This window comes from Bacillus rossius, chromosome 6 (assembly GCF_032445375.1).
Source record: "Bacillus rossius redtenbacheri isolate Brsri chromosome 6, Brsri_v3, whole genome shotgun sequence".
Lineage (NCBI taxonomy): Eukaryota > Metazoa > Arthropoda > Insecta > Phasmatodea > Bacillidae > Bacillus > Bacillus rossius.
The window spans coordinates 14,702,431-14,724,441 of NC_086334.1; the positions used below are offsets into that span (position 1 = coordinate 14,702,431).

Sequence of the window (22,011 nt, forward strand, 5' to 3'; positions counted from 1 at the left end):
TGATGAGAAAAAAAAAATCTAAAAAAAGTATGTATTTGAGTGTTCCATGAGAATATCATGGTTTCATAATGGTGTCTGTTGACAACTTATTCCACACATGCAAACAAGGAATTATCTAAAAAAACAGTATTTACAAAAAAACCAATAATATATGTATTAATGATGTATATAATGATAATATGCTTTCATTGCATACTAGGCTTGAAAAAATAATTCGCCTTTAAGGTAATCAGAATCATTAAATTTTTATATTGTTGAAATATATAATTTAATAATAAATTATTAAAACAATTAATAAAAAATAAAAATGAATAAATATAAGTCATGGGCAAAAAACACAAAAATTATGTAAAAGAAATAAAACATTAAAATGATTGTTCTGTTTCCGAACCAGTCATGGAAGTAGTGGGAGATTCGTGGAGGACCACGGTCTCCATCCTGTACCAGGTGCCATTCTCGTTCGGCGTGGTCGCCATGGCGGGCGTGGCCTACCTGCAGAGGGACTGGAGGCACTTTCACCTCACCCTGTCTTGCCTGTCGGCCGTCTTCCTCTGCTACTGGTGGTGAGTCCCCTCCAGGCATGGCACCTCCGTGGAGCAGTTGGCCTTCCTCTGTTACTGGTGGTGGGTCCCCTCCAGACATGGCACCTCCGTGGAGCAGTTGGTCTTCCTGTGTTACTGGTGGTGGGTCCCCTCCAGACATGGCACCTCCGTGGAGCAGTTGGTCTTCCTGTGTTACTGGTGGTGAGTCCCCTCCATGCATGGCACCTCCGTGGAGCAGTTGGCCTTTCTCTGTTACTGGTGGTGGGTCCCCTCCAGACATGGCACCTCCGTGGAGCAGTTGGTCTTCCTGTGTTACTGGTGGTGAGTCCCCTCCATGCATGGCACCTCCGTGGAGCAGTTGGCCTTTCTCTGCTACTGGTGGTGGGTCCCCTCCATGCATGGCACCTCCGTGGAGCAGTTGGCCTTTCTCTGTTACTGGTGGTGGGTCCCCTCCAGACATGGCACCTCCGTGGAGCAGTTGGACTTCCTGTGTTACTGGTGGTGGGTCCCCTCCAGGCATGGCACCTCCGTGGAGCAGTTGGTCTTCCTGTGTTACTGGTGGTGAGTCCCCTCCATGCATGGCACCTCCGTGGAGCAGTTGGCCTTCCTCTGTTACTGGTTATGGGTCCCCTCCAGACATGGCACCTCCGTGGAGCAGTTGGTCTTCCTGTGTTACTGGTGGTGAGTCCCCTCCAGGCATGGCACCTCCGTGGAGCAGTTGGCCTTCCTCTGCTACTGGTGGTAGGTCCCCTCCAGACATGGCACCTCCGTGGAGCAGTTGGTCTTCCTGTGTTACTGGTGGTGAGTCCCCTCCATGCATGGCACCTCCGTGGAGCAGTTGGCCTTCCTCTGCTACTGGTGGTGGGTCCCCTCCAGACATGGCACCTCCGTGGAGCAGTTGGTCTTCCTGTGTTACTGGTGGTGAGTCCCCTCCATGCATGGCACCTCCGTGGAGCAGTTGGCCTTCCTCTGCTACTGGTGGTGGGTCCCCTCCAGACATGGCACCTCCGTGGAGCAGTTGGTCTTCCTGTGTTACTGGTGGTGAGTCCCCTCCATGCATGGCACCTCCGTGGAGCAGTTGGCCTTCCTCTGCTACTGGTGGTGGGTCCCCTCCAGACATGGCACCTCCGTGGAGCAGTTGGTCTTCCTGTGTTACTGGTGGTGAGTCCCCTCCATGCATGGCACCTCCGTGGAGCAGTTGGCCTTCCTCTGCTACTGGTGGTGGGTCCCCTCCAGACATGGCACCTCCGTGGAGCAGTTGGTCTTCCTGTGTTACTGGTGGTGAGTCCCCTCCATGCATGGCACCTCCGTGGAGCAGTTGGCCTTCCTCTGCTACTGGTGGTGGGTCCCCTCCAGAAATGGCACCTCCGTGGAGCAGTTGGTCTTCCTGTGTTACTGGTGGTGAGTCCCCTCCATGCATGGCACCTCCGTGGAGCAGTTGGCCTTCCTCTGCTACTGGTGGTGGGTCCCCTCCAGACATGGCACCTCCGTGGAGCAGTTGGTCTTCCTGTGTTACTGGTGGTGAGTCCCCTCCATGCATGGCACCTCCGTGGAGCAGTTGGCCTTCCTCTGCTACTGGTGGTGGGTCCCCTCCAGACATGGCACCTCCGTGGAGCAGTTGGTCTTCCTGTGTTACTGGTGGTGAGTCCCCTCCATGCATGGCACCTCCGTGGAGCAGTTGGTCTTCCTGTGTTACTGGTGGTGAGTTCCCTCCAGGCATGGCACCTCCGTGGAGCAGTTGGTCTTCCTGTGTTACTGGTGGTGAGTCCCCTCCAGGCATGGCACCTCCGTGGAGCAGTTGGTCTTCCTGTGTTACTGGTGGTGGGTCCCCTCCAGACATGGCACCTCCGTGGAGCAGTTGGCCTTCCTCTGTTACTGGTAGTGGGTCCCCTCCAGACATGGCACCTCCGTGGAGCAGTTGGACTTCCTGTGTTACTGGTGGTGAGTTCCCTCCAGGCATGGCACCTCCGTGGAGCAGTTGGTCTTCCTGTGTTACTGGTGGTGAGTCCCCTCCAGGCATGGCACCTCCGTGGAGCAGTTGACCTTCCTCTGCTTCTGGTGGTGGGTTTCCTCCACGGTTGGTTTTTAATTTTTATTGAAAGGTGTTATAAATGTATATGGCCCAATTGGTTTATCACTTAATCAGTTCAAACATTACGAACGTTTGGAATATTTTTAATTTTACTTCAATCCAGTATTTTATAAAACGAGTGTAATACAATGTTCGCAGGCTTTCACGGCCATTTTTCTGAAGTAGCTTGGCTTCTGTGTTGTAGCCGCGTCCTTGGCGAATAATGCACCGACGCGACGTTTCGGTCGACATTGCAGTCGCCATCACCAGGGAGCAGTTACCTACTGAAAGTATGTACCTACTGAAAGTAGGTAAACTGCTTCCTGATGATGGCGACTGCAATTTCGACCGAAACGTCGGTGAATTATTCGTCAAGGACCTACTGGTAGGTAACTGCTCCCTGATGATGGCGACTGCAATGTCGACCGAAACGTCGGTGAATTATTCGCTAAGGACCTACTGGTATGTAACTGCTCCTTGATGATGGCGACTGCAATGTCGACCGAAACGTTCGGTGCATTATTCGCCAAATGTCGCGGCTAAAAACCCAGAAGCCGAGTTAATTCCGAGTGTAATATAGAACTGCTGAGAACATTTGAGCGACGCGGCTACAACCCAGAAGCCAAGCTATGTACTTCCGAGTGTAATATAGCATTGCTGAGAACATTTAAGCGAATATTGAAAACCAACACTTGGTTCGATGTTCGGCTCGCGCGGAGAAGCTGGTACTCGCACAGACCTGGTGCTCGGCTAAGCTCGTGCTGACAACGCTTGCAGGCTGCTGCCCGAGTCCCCGCGCTGGCTGCTGGCGGTGGGCAGGACGCGGGAGGCGGCGCGCGTGCTGGAGGCGGCGGCCAGGCGCAACCGCCTGCCCCTCCCCGCCCCCGGCGCGGACGGCCCGCCCCCATCCTCCCGCCCCAACCAGGCCGGCTTCCGCAACCTCGTGAGCACCCCCAACCTGCGCCGCAACAGCATCTGCCTCTTCTGCTGCTGGTTCCTGGCGGGCCTCAACTTCTTCGGCCTGTCGCAGGTCATGGGCCGCTTAGGCGACGACATCTTCGTCACCGTCACCCTGTCAGGTGGGCCCCCGCCGGACAACATCTTCGGGCCACGCCACCCTCCCTCTAGGGCCAACAACTAGGATACACGTCCTCAAGCTAGAATTTTTGTAACTATTCATGTTAATGATTAGCCGTCTGCCCGATGGGAAAGTATTTTATCCTCACTTTTTTGATGAATCACCAGAAAACACCGATACAGTTATTGACTTTTATTCACAAACGGAAGTCTAAACAACAATTTCCACAGCTCTAACTTCAAAAATGACAAACTTTCATTCCCTGTTCAACCCTCCTTTGGGTATGATTTTTTTTTAAAAAAAAAATCATACATTATTAGTGCTCACCTACAGAGTTTTATTAAGTAGATGTTACATTACAAGTTACTCTTGTTACTTTAAACATTAACTGAATTTGTTTCTTTGCTCACACAAAGTAATTGTATTTCCTACACTTATAAATATAGAAATAAGTAATAAGTTTGAGCCATAGGCGTGCCCAGACATTTCCATTAGGGGGGGGGGGGCTGCTAAAATTTTAAATCAGAAGCTGAATTTAGAATGTTAAATAGCCTAAATACATTCACTCATTGACTTGTTTATATTTTTGTGCAGTATCAACGAGATAGTTTTACTAGTTAATATTTATATCCGTATAATTTTAACAATCTTGAAAATATGTTTTTTTCCATAGACAATGTTTAAAGGGTACTTACACATTTTTCCCCTTCGAATTTTCCAATAGCTTGGTCCAGATCTACCTTGAAATGAACTTCTTTTTAGTAAATGCAAACACAGAAATTCAGACAACAGAACTTTAACAAACCTCTTAAAATATATATATATATATATATATATATATATATATATATATATATATATATATATTTGCTTTGAAATACATACATAATCGTACAAAAAATTAAATCAAAATTCTAGATGACACAGACGACACTCAACTAAATAATAAATTTCTGATATATTTAAATTAATACTACTGAAAGTTGGGAGTTTATGATTAATTGGAGAGTATGTAGGGCATTCAATTGATTACAAACACTGACAGTTAATTTTTTTTTCTATTTACGCTCATTAAGGAGATTCGTTCAAGATATCACATGAATTTTACCATATTGTGTAAGTAAATACTAAATGTTTATTCTCAATATATGTTCTAATCTATATTTTAATGTTAAGGGCGCCGTCTGGCTGGAGGATTATGCTCGCTTGAGCCACATAAGTCGGGGAGCGATAAGGGTCAACACACACGCTGCAAGTGCCCCGGTGGCGCCTCTACACACAAGGCACCGAACTTGCGTGCAGTGTCACAGTGGCAGGAATATACGAATATTAACGAACGCATTAGAGAAACTGCCGATCTGAGTGATTACATTAGGGGGGGCCATGGCCCACCTGGCCCCCCCGTGTAGGCACGCCTAAGGTTTGAGCAAATTTTGCTAGATTAATATGCCTAAGTAACGCTTCACGTTTATGCCATACTTTGACAGAAAATTTAAGGTTGGCTATGGACTTGAAATATTTAGAAAAAATATTTTTATGTTCGTTTCCCCCAAAAATAAGTGCTTACGGCACCCATCTTCAGGGTAGCAGTGCGTAGCGAGCACAGGAGCTAGCTGGTGCCCTTTCTTTTCGAATGCAACCCACACTAGATAAAATAGAGTTTTTTGAGAATAACTGTAAAAAAAAATACGTATCCCTGAATTTGAGATTTACTGACTTATGAATCCTTCTTTGGGGGCAACTTCTCACTGCAGCAGGGAACTGCTACCCTGGAGGTGACAGAAACTATAACGATTATTTCTTCAACTTTGACAAGACTGAAACCCACACAAGCCAAGCCTGTTCTGACAATCGCCAATTGAAGTCTGCGAACCTCCTTAGGCACTTAATTCGTGGCACCACCATTGCAGAGGTGTACGCTTAGTTTATGGGCTAGTTGTTTCTTATTGCGTATCTAGTTTCATTCTTACATTAAATGTTAAAATAAAAAATAATTGGATTCACTTGTAATACAAAGCTGTATAACTACCAAAATATATTATGGAAATATATTTGCGGAACATTTTTGTTTTAAAATATTAAAATAAAGCAAGTAGTTGAATGAATGCGTTTTGAAAATATGAATGATATAATTGATACAAACTGTATACGCAATAAGGAACGATTACCGTTTATGGCTTTATGAACCGAAATTGTGTGAATAACGGATAGTATTAATTGAGTTATTATTTAATTTGTTTGTCGTTAGACCTTAAAATTACACGCAAATATATATTTACCATCTCAAAATTTTTATAAATGGCAATTTAAAAAAATCCGCAGATAAAAAGCGGGAATGAAGAATACCATATTTGAGCTTCCGTTGGGGAGAAATCTCAGTGGTGGCCCTGAGATCGAGTGGGAAATATTGAAGTTATCCTGGTAGAATAACTTTTGTGTTCAGAGTTCACATACTTTTTTTGTGTAGAAGTGTAGTTATAAGTTCAAACATGATGGTTGTGATTTTCTGAGTTAAACTTCAAGTTCTCTTAGTTTAAGTAAGATACAATGTTACTTCATTCAGTTGTACACGTGTATGCGATTTTTGTTTGTTATTAATGCAATCGTATATTTTTTGTAGGAGTAATTGGACTACCTGGCATTCTACTTTCACTGTACTTCGTGAGGTTCGGTAGGAGAAGAGCGATCATAATCTCGCAGTTAACAGCGGGTATCGCGTGTCTTCTGGTGACAATTGTTCCTAAAGGTAAGAGTTATTTCAAGATAAAGGTATTTAAATAAGGAATTCAAATGAAACCGTCATCAAAAAACATCATCGGTATGTTATAATACATATACAAAAGAGTTTAATGAAACGCAGTAAGGTTCAATAACAGTATTAATAATACATACGTTTGTGTATAAAAATGATTAACCATACCACTCTATATTAGTTCATTGTTTTTTCAGCATTAAATTGAGTTAAATGATTTCTTCGTTTGACAACGTGTTACGGCCATGTAGCGATGGTCGTAGGTCCGACATAACTCCAGCCCACTTCAATCTAATCTGAAGTTTCGTATTCCTAACTCCGGGTCAGAACGAAATTTCCGCAATATTCATATTTTGATGGGGCCATCTATATATTCTAACCCAAAATGCTGGACAACAACCACTATTAAAAACCGCTGAGGCTACTCCTTCAAGATATTCACGATTATAGCCATCGTAGGTACAATTTTTTATTATTCAATAATTTTTTTAAATTCAGATTATCAATTGCTTTTTTTTTCCATGCCGCTGTAGCTTTATCCAACAGCACGGCAATATCCTGTTGACCAGCACTGATAAGAGATAAAATTGATTGTATGTGATTGGGTCCAAGGGCGTATCCAGTGATCACAAAATACAGTCCAATTTTTTTTTCGTAATTTTTATTATTTCATGACATCAAAGACTCTCCTCCCTCCATGAAAGCGTTTTAATAGCTATCGTTTAGAGCTAGATGCACAGAAAAAAAAATTTGTACTTTTACAAAAGATTTCTTTGGAAACCAGTTGTCTGGAAATATTTTGTAATATTAAAAGAAATATATTGTAAATTTGTACAGCACAATAGTATGGTTAATTTCTGCATATATGAAATAAGTTTTTCGATATAATACTGAGTATTTATTACGAATATTGATGATAATTTTTTTCAAGCACGGACAAAATAATCAAATTTTCAACAATTTGACTATACTATGATTATCAACGTGCTTAGTTGGTACCGAGGGAACGGTGCTGGGATGGAGTGACGGGGTTGTCTGCGTGCGCAGGAGAGTTCCGCGGCGACTGGCCGCTGGTCGCGCTGTCGGCGCTGGCTCTGACCAGCATGTCGGTGCTGTTCCCCGCCGTGTACCTGCTGTCGGGAGAGCTGTTCCCCACCGTGGTGCGCAACGCCGGCATGGGCGCCGCCTCCATGTTCAGCCGGCTGGGCAGCGTGCTGGCGCCCTTCGTCAAGTCTCTGGTGCGCCCTACACTCTGTGGAGGCCCTCCTCTGTGGAGGCCCTCCTCTGTGGAGGCCCTCCTCTGTAAAGGCTCTCCTCTATGGAGGCGCTCCTCTGTGGAGGCGCTCCTCTATGGAGGCTCTCCTCTATAGAGGCTCTCCTCTATGGAGGCCCTCCTCTGTAGAGGCTCTCCTCTATGGAGGCTCTCCTCTATGGAGGCCCTCCTCCATGGAGGCCTTCCTCTGTAGAGGCGCTCCTCTATGGAGGCTCTCCTCTATGGAGGCCCTCCTCTGTAGAGGCTCTCCTCTATGGAGGCCCTCCTCTATGGAGGCTCTCCTCTATAGAGGCTATCCTCTATGGAGGCCCTCCTCTGTAGAGGCTCTTCTCTATGGAGGCTCTCCTCTATGGAGGCCCTCCTCCGTGGAGGCCTTCCTCTGTAGAGGCGCTCCTCTATGGAGGCTCTCCTCTATAGAGGCTCTCCTCTATGGAGGCCCTCCTCTGTAGAGGCTCTCCTCTATGGAGGCCCTCCTCCGTGGAGGCCTTCCTCTATGGAGGCCCTCTTCTTTGGTGGCCGTCCTCTGTGGCGGCCCTCTCCTGGCTCAGCTCGGGAAGCCATCATTTCACAGACGAGAGAGCCACACCCGAAGTTCCCCGAAGTTCATCCACGCTTTTTTTTTCCGTACCACAACAGGTGTATTTATTTGGGTGAAAAAAAAAATTCACGGGCATTTATTCTCCAAATGCGCGGGTTTAACTTACAAGACGTCATTCTTAAAATTTGCAAGAAGTAATTTAAAAAAATTATTCAGTAGGTTAGCTACATTATAAATACTTTAAAACATTGTGGATGGTTGGTTATATTAGGTTAGTATAGCTACATTAAAAATACTGTAAAATCATTTTATGGTTGCTTAGCAAATAACTTTTTAATATGTAGTAGCTATCCAGGGATAGGAAACCGTTTACATGATTTCACAGTATCTTTAATGTAGCTATTCTAACCAAATGAACCGTCCACAATGTTTTAAAGTATTTATAATGTAGCTAACCTAACCTAATTGACCATTAGTTATTATGAGTTGTCCAAAATAAACATTCATGGACACAGGGCCAACGAAAAATGTACAGTTATATGTTAATGTATAAACGGCGATTCCTCGTAAACGTGTTGGAATTTCGTATCTCCGCAAGTTGTATTAAATAGAGGAATTTTTGTAGCACAAAATAAAAGTATTTACGAATTTTTAATATTATTTACAATGAACAAAAAAAAAACCTTAAGATGCACGATAGGACGTTTGGCTCTCTCGTCTGTGAAAAGAAGGCTTCCAAGCTCAGCTCAAGCCAACTCGGAGGTCAAGTTTCGACGAGGGTTTAGCTAATCCGCCTTAAGAAATTTTTATATTCTCGCCTGGTAAATTTATCCTCGGGTCAGTTTTATAACAGCTTCCGGTGGAATCGCGTAGTTATACGTGGAAAGATATTTATAATGTGAAATTGTTATTGACATGTGGTTAAATTTATAATTTTCCTTTCCCCCATCAATGTATGTATCTTTAACAGAACATTAGACAAAATTCCAAAAATTTTATGCCAAATTAAACTAGTTTCTTATATTTATATAGTTTCCTTGGCTCTTGTAAACACGTATTCAGGCATTTTCAGTGTAATTCAGTGTTATTGCGGAAGGGCGTCGAAAGTAATGTTAAGAATTTCTAACGTGAACCAACTAAGATTTGATGTACGTATTTCCTGTGTAACTTTCGTGAAGAAGTGGTAAAAGTTTTGAGTATTGGTTATGAAAAAATTCAAATACGTGTTAAAACAGCCATTTACTAACACTGTCTGATAAAACTTTACTTACTTTCGAGGTCAGTCCACATCGCAGTGGCGGTGTTTACTGACGTTTCGCTCTACCTTGCAGCAAGCATCTTCAGGTTGGGGAATAAAGTAATCAGCTTTTTACACTAAAGGTGCTTTCTCCTTTCTCAACTAAAGATGCCGGCCCATCCAATAAAGCTTATTGGAAACGCGTAAAGTTTGAGCTTTGCAATTTATTTAGATCTTATTTTTGTCCATAAATTAAAGAAACAATTATTTGGACGGTTAAATATGCTCAAAAATTTCTAAACATGCATATTATATTCAAAGTAAATAAATTGACTGTTGAAGCCTGCAAGTGCATGTCAGTGTTTGACGGGGAAGCCTACAACTCACGTAGTTTCGGCTCCCTGCAAGAATTTCCGAAGATTTCCGAAGTTTTGCGTTTTGGTATTAACGCCACTTCAGCCGCTAAATCAGAAGTTTCCAATGGAAACAAGCATGTTGTGACTGACCTAACCTAACCTAACCATTCGATTTTTTAAATTTCAATTTTTGAGAGAAATCCGAAGTTGCACGAACGTGGTAGGGAACCGAAACTACGTGAGTTGTAGGCTTCCCGTGTTTGACGCGTGGGTGTAAGACAGGGACGCATGCTGATTGGCTCGCAGGGCGCCCACGGAGACTACCTGCCCATGCTGGTGCTAGGGGTGTCCATGCTGGCGGGCGCCGCCACGGTGCTGCCGCTGCCCGAGACGCAGGGCTGCCAACTGCCCGACTCCATTCAGGACGGCGAGAAGGTTGGCAAGTGAGTGTCGCAGCTCAAGGAGTACGCAAGTCAAATAGAAGTCTATAAAGATTTTACTCCCCGGTTAAACATAATTCCTTTTTTTCTCTCTCTCTGAAACGGTCACTAACGATTCTGACAATAGTTATCTAGACTAACACCGAAAACTTCGGGTTCAGGATCTAGAGCCTTTTATTCCTTTATACATTTTAATACAATATCGTTGAAGTTGTATTTTCATGTCTTGATATTTATGACTTTAAAATTTTGGATTTTAATAGGGAGGTGGATGACCTAAAAGAATTTTAGGTTAACCTAGTTGTTTCACAATACTTAACCATCTTTGGCTCGTAAAATCACGTTATAATCTACATAAATGCCCATCTAACGCCATACACACAAACTGGCCTTATTGCAAGTGGTAGTTATAAACACTGCAAACACGCAAAACGGAATGTACTATTAACTAGTTCCTTCAAGAAAGAACTGATACATTCAAACACGGATGGGCACACAAAGTTAACATAAATTTTTGTATTAAAACACAAACGTTTACCAAGGTCTCCCGAATCCTTTACATTTAGGCGCTAATGAAATTTAATCTAGTTGGTCATCCTATTATTTTAATTACATGAGACAGGTAAAATATGCAACACCCTGCGGTATTTTGACGGCTAGTATCTTAATAAACACGAGAATGGATATATCCCCCAAAGCATATACTGATCAGTATAATTCATTCCTAGTCCCCTTTAATAAATCAAGTCCCAAATTACACTCAACAAAAGTTTCTTCATTATAGATGTACTAATCCATACAGATTTTACACGAGAGAATTCGAACCTTGAAACGCTACACATTCCCTTTAATTCTTTACTTAATAACTAAATCTCACATAAATTATTGATGATTCGAAAAAGTCAACCAGTGATGTCAGAGTTGTGATTCTCCTACCTAGTTTTCTCATACTAAGGAACAAGGCTGTGACCATTTTAGAGCTTAAAATTCACAAATAAGCACGTTATATCATTATGCGTCAGACTCATCAAAAATTCCCGTATTGTGTGATGGCTGTACGAAGATCTCACTGGAGAAAAATACTTAAAATTAAAGTGATAGTTAATTCTATAAAATCTTTGTAAATCTTTACTTCAAATGCACAAATTTTAAATAAAATTAAGCTGCCCTAAATAAAAAATAAAATTTAAGAAATGTTTTACGCTGCCAATTTTAAATTTATTTTTAAGGTATTAAATACTTGTTTGAAGTAAAACTTGTTTTCAATACCATAGCAGAGCATGTGTTTGTCACACAATCTATGTACACAAAACTGGGGAAAAATATTAGTTAACGTCAAAAATAACACATACTGGGTTTTAGAATGCGGAAAATTCGATGTGACACAAATGATGACAAGATAACAAACATAAAAAACTTCTTACAATGAAACAGTTTCTGCCTGCACCCTTCAGAGCAGTGTTCGCATGTGTGGTCTTCGTTGTCTTTTCATTTGGGTACATTAGTTCATGTTTTTTGCCTCTGTGTTCGTCTGTTCCGCCTTCATTTTATCGTACAGAGCTGTCTTCCTGTTGTCAATAATTTTTAGCCTTGTTGTTTCAACACCATTTTATCGCCCGTCCAGTTGATTTAAGTTTTGGTGTTTTTTTTCTTTCGATTTTATTGACTGAAATTTCTGTTTCTTTTCTTTCGACGATAGCTAGAGACACGGAAATTTTGTGAATTCGTTAGACGTCAAGCTGAAATTCAAAGCCTTATGTTTGCTCTACCAATGTTTGCATTTACATTGGCTGATTTCTAAGCGAGAAAAATTTTGTTTTTGTAAATCGGCACTACCTGATTAGCTTACTTCCCTCCTAGCTGGGTATAGTTAACTCATGGCCATGGAGGGGCGTGTCCGAATAACTGCTGTTAAATCACGAGCACGGCGCATGAGTATGAATAAATTCTAGCTGGCTACCAAGTGAATCCGCGAAATTTGCGTATCCATAACTAAGCAGAGCAAATCTTTAGCTTCCTCTGTGTTCTACACATATTAATACAGCATGTCTATAAAATACTGCCCCAGCCATAAAATTAATACCATCAACCGTAAGCGTTGTAGAGTATTGGTTCAAGGATCACAATTAAAAAGTAAATCACACAGTTTTAGATAAGCGCATGCACGAGTACTGCTTTGTTGTTTTCTCGCTTGGAGAGCGAAAGAATAGCTTTTTCCCCAATTAGCAGAGGGTGAACCTGTAAACTTTATTTGGCAACAGGATGGAGCCCCTCCCCATTGGAATCCTTTGTACGAGAGTGGTTGAACGTCGAAGTCCCTGACCGTTGGATTGGTGGTAATGGTCGAGACGACAGAGCTCTTTTTCCCTGGACTCCACGTTCACCTGACGTAACGCCATGCGATTTTTTTTTACCTTTGGGGCTTTACAAAAGATCGCGTCTACGTTCCGCCGCTACCTAACGATATGCCAGAGTTGAGGCACAGAATTGAAGAGGCTATTGCTCCCGTTACTCCGGACTTGTTAACCAAAGTGTGGGAAGAATTTGAATTCAGGTTGGATGTGTGCCGTATAATTAAAGGTGCACGAATTGTACATTTGTAAGAAAAAAAACTAGGTTAGCTTACCTTCAATTTGATTAATGATTTGTTGTAAATAGTCAAAAGTAAACCATTGAAAGTGCCAGTTTTGGCAAGAATCGCACATCCTTGTTGCCGAACATGCGGAGATGGCGCGCTGACGTGGTTCTCCCCGCAGGAGGAACGAGGACGACGAGAGGAACGCTAACTACCTGCCCCTGGCGGCGGGGCCGCCCCCGGCGGCGGGGGACTGCTGACTGTCCGCCCCCACCACAGCTGGCTGCTGTCTCGCCACACTCGCTGCCAGTCATCCAGGGACCTCCGTCAATCTACGGCTATCTTCGTGACATTACGGACGCTGTGTTCACTTATCTTGGTGTATCAACAGAACATTCGAAAACTGGTCAAGTGTACATTAAGAAATTATTATTTTTTGTCCACCTTTGTTCACGAAAAAAAAAAAACCATACAACTCGGAAGTTGAAAACCAGTGTAGTTTCTACGAATATTTCAAATTACGAAGATCTTTTAGTTTATTTAATGTGACTTCTTCGTTGAAAAGTCAGGAAATTTACTGTGATTTTTAACAGTGTTGAATTACTGAGTGAAGGAGTTGGTGATTGCGCAATTATCCCCATGTTAATACTCGAATTCAAGTCAAAATGAGAACGCCCCCTTTCCTAGGTGGATAGAAATTTTTAATTTTTAATTTTGATTGTAACGAAGTTGAACCCAATTCCTTGCCGATGTGCAAAGATATGTTTTTTTTTTCGCGAAAAAAAAAATTCTGATGGCTCATTTAACTTCAATAAATGTATGCATGTGCTAGCGATTGTTCTCTCGTAATTGGCAGCTGTCTGCAATTTGTAAACATTCCGTTCAGTAGTCTACAGAAGTCGCTCGTAACGAGGACTGGAGTGTTCTCATCGGAAAAGAAACTGTCAAATGAGTTCGTTCTCTGAGATGATATAACCTGGAACGCGTGAAGTTTCCCTTCGCTCGTGTTTGAGTACTTGTTCCTCCGACACATCAAAAGTGCTGTAAGTGACAATCTGCATCAAAAACCTTAGTTTATATTTTGTAAAAAAAAATAATGTTTTTTTATTTCTTTTTGAAATAAAACTGAATAATTATGTAAGTATGAAGTGTTTGTGTGACCCCTTTGAAAGCAAATATTATATTTATGTTCAAATATTCTTATTCGTAGGATTAAACACAAAATAATTTATAGAATATTTTTGGGGGAGCGGAAGACTACCATATCGGAAGACTATCATAATGTCAGTATTCCACCTGGCCTCTTCAAAAAATGCGGAAAAGTACCATAACGGAAATTCTACCATAAGTTAGAAGGACGAGGCGGAATTCTACCATATTTCCTTATACACTCCATGGAATGAGTACAGCTGCTTTGCTCTCAAAGTAGTGTATAGAATATGTCGCTAGGTAGCACTGTTAACCCCCTAGCTGTTTCTCAGGTTAACTAAAAGGCGCTTCTGATGGTTACTTTCTGTAGTTCCAGTCATAAATCAACTCAACAGATCGCGCACTAATAAAAACAAATGTTTCCAAAAATGGGATGTAGGAAGGAGCACTGTATACTTACAATCGCGATCTGTAAAAATAAAAATATGGTAGTTTTCAATTATGGCACTTTTCCTCCTGTTTTGACGGGGAGCGACGGAAGACTGCCATACTGGAAGACTACCATAATCAAAGAATTCCGCCTGGGGGCGACGGAAAACTACCATAAGTTAAAACGAGACCATACAGTCCTAAAACTCGAACGACATGAGTAAATTATGTCTATTATCTTAGAAAGAATTTGTATAAATAAGCAGCATACAAAGTCTTGTGATTATAATTAATGTTTTAACTTCAGGCCACTAGTTGAAATGAAATGCAATCTAGTGACCGAAAATCACAATTCCCTGACAACCGTAGGTTAAGTAAGCAAAATATTGCATTATTTATATCATATGTTAAAAATACCACGACTTATTATCACCATCAGGTTTATAGTCATCTATACTACTGAGGTGGCAATTCAATTGAGATTATTTTATGTAATGTATATCAAAAGAACAATAAAATAAAATTAATTAAGCATTAATGATTTCACAAAAAAAATATATTTTTGCGTTACTCTACATCATTAATAATACCCACATTATGTTTCTTATGGACTATTAGGGTTCACTTTTCGTGGGCTGACTTCACTAATACCTTACTCCTTAATGGCTGTGGTGTTGTTGTCATGTTGGGGATGTTACAGGGTATTGTGATTCCAGCATTATGATTTTAGCATGTGCTATGAAAACCATTAGAAGAGTATTATAACATATAGATGTACAGAAAAAAACAATTGCTATTAAGAATTGATAAAAACAATCACAGCATTTCCAACCTGTGAACTGTGAATACGGAATATTTGTTATACGTTACTTGAGAACGATTTACGTTTCCTGTTTAAGTTTTATTGATTTAGTAGTTGTGAAATTAGACCTATATATTAACTGCCTCAATGACTAAGAAATCATTTAGAAATACTGTAATGAGCTGGTTAAGTGAAAATATTTCAGAATATTAATTTATGAAAGCCTTGAAATCATTTTTATGTATGTTTACCAGGGGAATAGCCTATTTCCAATATTATTTTTCTTCTTATTCTGAAATGCTTGCTTGTCCGTAAAAATCCTAATAGCGTGGTCAATGAAGACGGCAAAACACAACGCCACAGTAGAGCGACAATGTGAAAGAAATTAGCCATGACCTACAGTACGGAACCATCTTACCAATTTTCTGGAAAAAATCGGTGGGGCTGTATGGAGACTCACAGCCGTTAGTTTCACGTGAAACTTCTGTGTCACCGAGTCGCTTTTAGTGTATTGGTTTAAAATAAAAACAATAAAACGAGAAATTGACTACGTAGGCTACTAAAATTTTAATTCAAAACAGACACTAAATGGTAGCTTACTATTAATTTCAATTAATATTCGACGAAAATTCTGTTTAACTTTGGCCTGTGATATGATAAATGAGATACCGAAGGCATAATTGAAAAAATGTTTTTTGGTGACCGTACAATCTTTATTGCCCAGTGTTGTCAGTTCTCTAAACACAATCACGTGAATCACCGCATTATCACATCTGAGTCGTGAGCTACACTGAACAGAATTTTTTTTCCGAACCTAAATTAAAACTAAGTGTATTTGGGAGGTCTAGGTAAGGAATACTTAAGTGCATCTCAGGCCGAAGTTTATATAGTTAGGAAAATGTTAAAGCAAGATGATATAGACCTTTTCGTCAGACATTTTCTGGTACCCATATATTTCACTGTGATTTTTAAGACGTTTCACGTCAAAATGATATGACAATTACCAGTCAGGATATGAACCTATGTTCTCTGGAAAACGAAGATAGTGTCTTACGACTCGGTCCATAAACTTCGATAGTGTATCTTTTCTCATCTTCAGATTGCCTTTTAATGATTCCTTATGCTACAGGCGTGAGTGTACGACTATTGCATAGCAGGACAAATGCATAGTTTGAGGCTATCTTCACATGTATTGAAAAAAATATTGTCATTTAATATTATAAGTAAAACTATCAAAAATTACGGTCTCCAAAATTTTAATTCACGTCTTTTGAGTATATCGTATACTAGTGCCGGTAACTACATGTGACATTTTTTACACATTTACCATGGGGAAAGGGAGGGCAGAAGCCAGTCCCTCCTCCGGAAACTCTTTTACAAAGATAATGCTTGAAAATACATTTTTTCGTTAGTTGACGATCCCTTATGTAGTTTTTGAAATTCCTGCCATTCTAATTTTTGTAAAATAAAATTCTTTGTCTAAATAAATCTGGCTACGCTCTTGACACTTATTGTTACAGAAACAGGTTCCTCTTTGGAATAAGCTTCTCTGCACTAAAACCTGTGCTTTGTTAACAGAAGTGGAAACAAATATACACATAAAACAAACAGAACACAAATATGTTTAAAGAATGTCAGTATCTATGTGAATATCAACAAATTCAGTGTAGTTCATTAAATAAAATTTCCACTGACAAACAACATTTTAAATAATAGGTAAATTAATTCAAGATGTAGTTAAGGACATACGCCATTACTCATAAAACTGTATGTCATGACAAAACTCAGTCTGTTTGTGCCTCTTTCCCGAAACGCCGCAACTGTTCTCTTAGGAATCGAGTGTTAGTCTGCGCTACCATCGTTGTGGTTTTCAAATATCTGTTTTTTCGCTCAACTGTTGCTTACGGTGTTCGTCTGAGCTGTCATCAATGTTTATTCACAACGCTGGGTTCACCTGTGCGTCTGTTAAGTTTCACCGTAAATTTTCTTTGTAAATGGAACAGAATTTTTCATTAAACTTGTTAATTTGTACATTTACATAAAAATAACTGTATCACTACAAGATAGTGTTACCGTTTATGCTTCGTGTTGCCCCAGTACATCCAATATTTAGTTATCTGCAAACAGTTGTTTGAATAGCTTTCCAGTATTAGCTGCGCAAGTTAAGCACTGTAAAACAAAAGAACGCCAAACGGGATTTAAAAAAGTTAACTGTTCTGTGACTTTAAAACCAAATAAATAAAATGTTTGTACAATAACTTCATGCTTGTAAGCACACACATATTTTAACTGAACACACTCTTTTAATATCTAACATTTATTTCAAAATTTCGACAGTGCAAGCTCTTACATATGTTTTTACTAGTCTATATTTCTACAAAATTATTGTACAGCAGAACTGTAAGTTTGTTTGCAGGAAATCAACTAAACAATTGCTAGACTAGTTATTTAAATTATGTTTCACTCTTATGAAATTACATCATTCATGCTGAACGAACAACATAAAAACACATAAATTTGTTCGTTACCGAGGTTAGATGTTACTGCACGTGTTGATGACACACGAAACTACAGTAAACTCGTGGAATAACAACATGTCAGTGTTAAGAAGACTGCAAGTATCCGCTCTACCACTCTGGTTCTGGGGTAGAGCGCCTGCCTTGTGACTTGTAGGACCCGGGTTCGCGCCCCGGCTCCTCCAAGGCGGATTGCCCAGACAAAATGGTGGCATTTTCTCTGGTAGGAATACATTCCCTTGTAACAAGTCAGGCTACCAAAGAAACGGTGGGTGGAACAGAAAAAAACCTTCCAGGTGGCTTCCAAATGGGGAGCCCGTTTCTTTTCTTGGGCTCCCCATGCGGTGGCCATTCCGGGGGTTTCTCCGGGGGAACGGAGTTTTGCAATTTTTTTTTTAGTTTTGTAGCGTTTTAGTTTTTAGTAACTGTAGCATTATCATTCCAACATGTTACAAATAAAGCTCAAACAAACATTACAAACATTTTTAAAAATTTTGCTTTTGAACATAAAATATTTGTATTAAGTGTGTATCAGTCAGTAAGTGGTTGTATACCGATGTTGTGTGTTCAACCAATTATCGGTATATATTTTTTGAAGTATTATTGACGGTTAAATTTTAGTCAGAAAAAAGTTAGAAGTTTTTGACAAAAAAATATTTATAGGCACATGAATTTTATTCCTAAAAATATTGTTTCTTTAAAACCACATAGTTTTCAATCTTTTTTGGAAACATTTCTTTCTTCTCGTCCGCGATCTGGAAGTGATTTGTTGGTCGAATGTAGACTCATTCTGTATAATCGCTTCTACTTTCTTGTTTGACGAGTTGACCACGATTTTATGACATGGCGAACTCATAAAACTCATGTCATACCCATAAATTGCTAATATGTTAAAAATCTCACCTTACCCAATCAGACACCACACGGAAATTCAACAAAAAGAAATGCAGATAAAGAAGCAGTTTGGGTTAGCGTCATGAACATTTCGTGAAAACGTCGGGACGAAATAATATTTTTTATTAATATGTAATTTAATTATTAATCTTTTTAATACAACTCGAGTTTTCTATAATTCAGAGCATATTTACGAGTCATACGAGACGACATTTTAAATTATTTTGTGATTTTCAATTTAATACCGGTTTTCAATAATATTCCGGCGAATATTTTTACTGTCTACCTTTCGGGTTCTAATAATGCTCCGCAAGTTTTTCACGACGACACCCGTATCAAAGCCTTAGCTAAAGGAGTTTACACGCCACACGCACAATTGGTAACTTTACACGAAGCTAATTCGTAACAATCGCGTGCATGCGACTTCGCTGGTACGATGACGTCACAGGCAAAACAAAACACTGCGCGACAAACACACACAGACATCACGTAACCGTTCTGGGCTCAACCATCGTTGACGAACGCATTGTTAGTGTCGTAGTTATTAGCGATTCAAATCTGACGGTATTTTTTTTCACACAAGAGAGTTCGACAATACTGTAACGAGCAAATAGACGGTTTCACGTCAAAAACGCTGCAGAATTTTTAGCCGCAGCGGCAGAAACGCATAGTGCGACTTGATACCGGCCTGAACGGTAAAAATGTTTAAACGTGATCGAAAAACAGTTGGCTTTGATGCGAGTGGCCACTTGCTGTGTCTTCTGTGTCCGGACCTTTTCGGCGTGTCTCGTTGGGAGCCACAGAGGCCAGCAGGTAGTCCTTTGACGGGGACGCACCACAACGCCGAAATACCACAACGCCGAAATGCCAAATTGACCACAACGCCGACAGCTAGAAAACTGCTGTGTAACACAACGGCGAAATACACTAACACCGAAAAATGTCATTGCAGGACTGCCGCAAAGGTTAGGTTGGACTAGGTTAGGTTAGACTAGGCTAGGTTAGGTTAGGCTAGGCTAGGATAGGCTAGGTTAAGTTAGGTTAGATTATATTACGCTAGGTTTGATTGTGGTATTTCGGCGTTAAGGTACACTGAAAGAAATTTTTGTATATTTTACAAGAAAAATCCTTGGAAACCCTGCTGCCAAGGATATTTCTTGTAAAACTACAAGGCAGAGCTTTGTACGATGTGCGATTTTGCAAGGCTCTGCCTTGTAGTTTTGCAAGAAATATCCTTGGCAACAGGGTTTCCAAGAAATTCCCTTGTAAAAGTACAAATTTTTTTTTAGAGTGTACCTTTAAGAAACACACACAAATTCATTCAGTTGTTATATCGGCGTTGTGATACACAGCAGTTTTCTAGCTGTCGGCGTTGTGGTCAATTTTGACATTCGGCGTTGTGGTATTTCGGCGTTGTGGTAACGACCCGTCCTCGACCGTGGTCGCGGAAGCCCCAAGGCACGAGGCTCGCCGGCCGGATGCAGCTGTTCCCCGGTTCACGTGACGCCGACCTCACATCGCGCTGTCCTCCGACGCGCAGTTGCCGTTCGCGCGTCCCCGCTCCGCGCCGCCATCTTGTTTCCTGGAACAAGCACACGTCCGTGGTTCACCTGCATACATACCTACACAATATTGTATGTTGATATGCATGACGTTGATGAACTCCGACACCGTTTAACCGTTCGCTATGAAAGTTGGCACCTCTGAGTGGTTTTTTTCTTCTTTTTTATGCTGTAACTTGCTGCTAGATGGCGCTGCTGCTCATCAGATTCTACACCGTTCAACCTATCGCCATGGAAAACTGACGTTCAAATTAAGAAGCAATTACTGTGTACATCTTATTTCGAAAAAAAAAAAGGTCCCTTCACCCAATATTCAACCCGGGCGTCGGGTACTGCAGCTAGTCTTACAAGGGGTTCTATAACTCAGTGAATTAAGTAAAAAAATGTTGTAACTTGGAGTTAATTAGCAACATACGGATTTCACTTCTGAAATATTGAAATTATTATTATTTTTTTCGTGTCGTAAACTAACTTCAGCACAGTTCTTGACAAGCACCACTAATGTTCTGGACTTATATTCTGGAGCACCTCATATTTTTCAAATATTAAAATAACAGAAATGTTATCTGTGTAATGCATGAAAGTAAGAGCTGTTTGGTTAATTAAAAATAAATGATGAAACTTAATTAGTTTTGAAGTATGGGAAAATAAATAAAGCCCAGGTAAAGAAAATATTTTACACTGCTATTAGCATAAATATATTTCTATTCTTTCTCTTTTTCTTACTACAAACAATGGCTCGTATGAATCCTTAGATAGAGGCAAGATCATACGGTGAATAGTGATAAAAGCAAACAGCGAAATTGAAGAAAAGCGAAATTCGCCAAACACCGAAATTATTGTCAATACATCACATAGGTATCACTGAAATGGAAGTTAAAACACAAAATTAATTTAAAATGCGCCTCAATTACCTAATTATAATCTTCTATTAAACATATAGAATTATTTCAATATATTTTTAATTTAGGCTTTTAATTAAAACAACATTAAATATTATATTCTAAGTAAAAGTTTATTGAATTTTGTTATTTATGGATTTTTTCAAAGTAAATAAAAATAGTCTAAAGCTGATACTATGCAGACGTGGCTACAGGCCTATACCAGAAAAAACATCACAAGTAAACGCATAAGTATACCTAATGATTATGGGCTTTTAACATTGCATATTGATGTTTTTAAGTATATATTATTAGCAACTAATATCGGCTTTAAATATTGCAAGTTAAAAAAAAAAAGTTTAGCTGTACTTTTTATTTTTATATGTGGAATTTTCTCATGAACTAAGAAACTTTTTGGATGTTTTAATTGCTGTTTTATATTTTAACTTACACCAATATATATAGAATTGTTTTATGTACACATTTTAAGTACGTTGCCATGAAATTTGGAAGCAGTTGATCAACGTAATTAGGCTTGATATGTACTTGTTATTAGCCTCAATGTGTTTTAATTTTCAGTGACGGGTCGTTACCACAACGCCGAACGTACAATAACGCCGAATACCATAACGCCGAATGCCAAATTGACCGCAACGCTGACAGCTAGAAAACGGCTGTGTACCACAACGCCGAAATACAGTAACGCGGAAAAATGTTGCAGCGGGGAGGAGGGGGGGGGGGGAGCACAGGAGCAAAATGAAAAACAACAGAATGAATTTGTGTGCTAACCTTACCTAACCTAACCTTTGTGGCAGTCTTGCAATGACATTTTTAGGGGTTAATGTATTTCGGCGTTGTGGTACACAGCAGTTTTCTAGCTGTCGGCGTTGTAGTCAATTTGGCATTCGGCGTCATT

The 22,011-nt window shown here is 40.4% G+C and overlaps 3 protein-coding genes across 3 annotated transcripts in view; 1 reads left to right on the plus strand and 2 right to left on the minus strand.

Moving 5' to 3' along the window:
* Positions 1–1,161: 1,161 nt before the first annotated feature.
* Positions 1,162–2,022, minus strand: LOC134533389 (basic salivary proline-rich protein 2-like). The gene has a single exon (XM_063370910.1). The coding sequence runs from the start codon at positions 2,020–2,022 to the stop codon at positions 1,162–1,164; it is 861 nt and encodes a 286-aa protein (XP_063226980.1).
* A 54-nt stretch (positions 2,023–2,076) lies between these two features.
* On the plus strand, positions 2,077–14,000 carry LOC134533390 (organic cation transporter protein-like). Its single transcript, XM_063370911.1, has 6 exons — positions 2,077–2,183; positions 3,391–3,692; positions 6,312–6,437; positions 7,491–7,681; positions 10,154–10,290; positions 13,044–14,000. The coding sequence occupies exons 1-6, from the start codon at positions 2,077–2,079 to the stop codon at positions 13,120–13,122; spliced, it is 942 nt and encodes a 313-aa protein (XP_063226981.1). The 3' UTR covers positions 13,123–14,000.
* Positions 14,001–17,531: 3,531 nt separating this feature from the next.
* Positions 17,532–22,011, minus strand: part of LOC134532689 (organic cation transporter protein-like) — a 33,514-nt gene continuing 29,034 nt past the window's right edge. The window contains exon 11 of the mRNA XM_063369395.1: positions 17,532–20,234. Coding sequence (XP_063225465.1) covers positions 20,165–20,234 — 70 coding nt within the window. The 3' untranslated portion in view covers positions 17,532–20,164. The remainder of the gene's footprint in view (positions 20,235–22,011) is intronic.

Excerpts from the sequence above, each read along its gene's own strand:
- LOC134533389 (XM_063370910.1), bottom strand. The coding sequence starts at position 2,022 with ATGTCTGGAGGGGACCCACCACCAGTAGCAGAGGAAGGCCAACTGCTC.
- LOC134533390 (XM_063370911.1), top strand. The coding sequence starts at position 2,077 with ATGCATGGCACCTCCGTGGAGCAGTTGGCCTTCCTCTGCTACTGGTGG. Across the intron at positions 3,693-6,311 it reads CGTCACCGTCACCCTGTCAG|GAGTAATTGGACTACCTGGC; the intron begins GTGGGCCCCCGC and ends TATTTTTTGTAG. Across the intron at positions 7,682-10,153 it reads CGCCCTTCGTCAAGTCTCTG|GGCGCCCACGGAGACTACCT; the intron begins GTGCGCCCTACA and ends ATTGGCTCGCAG.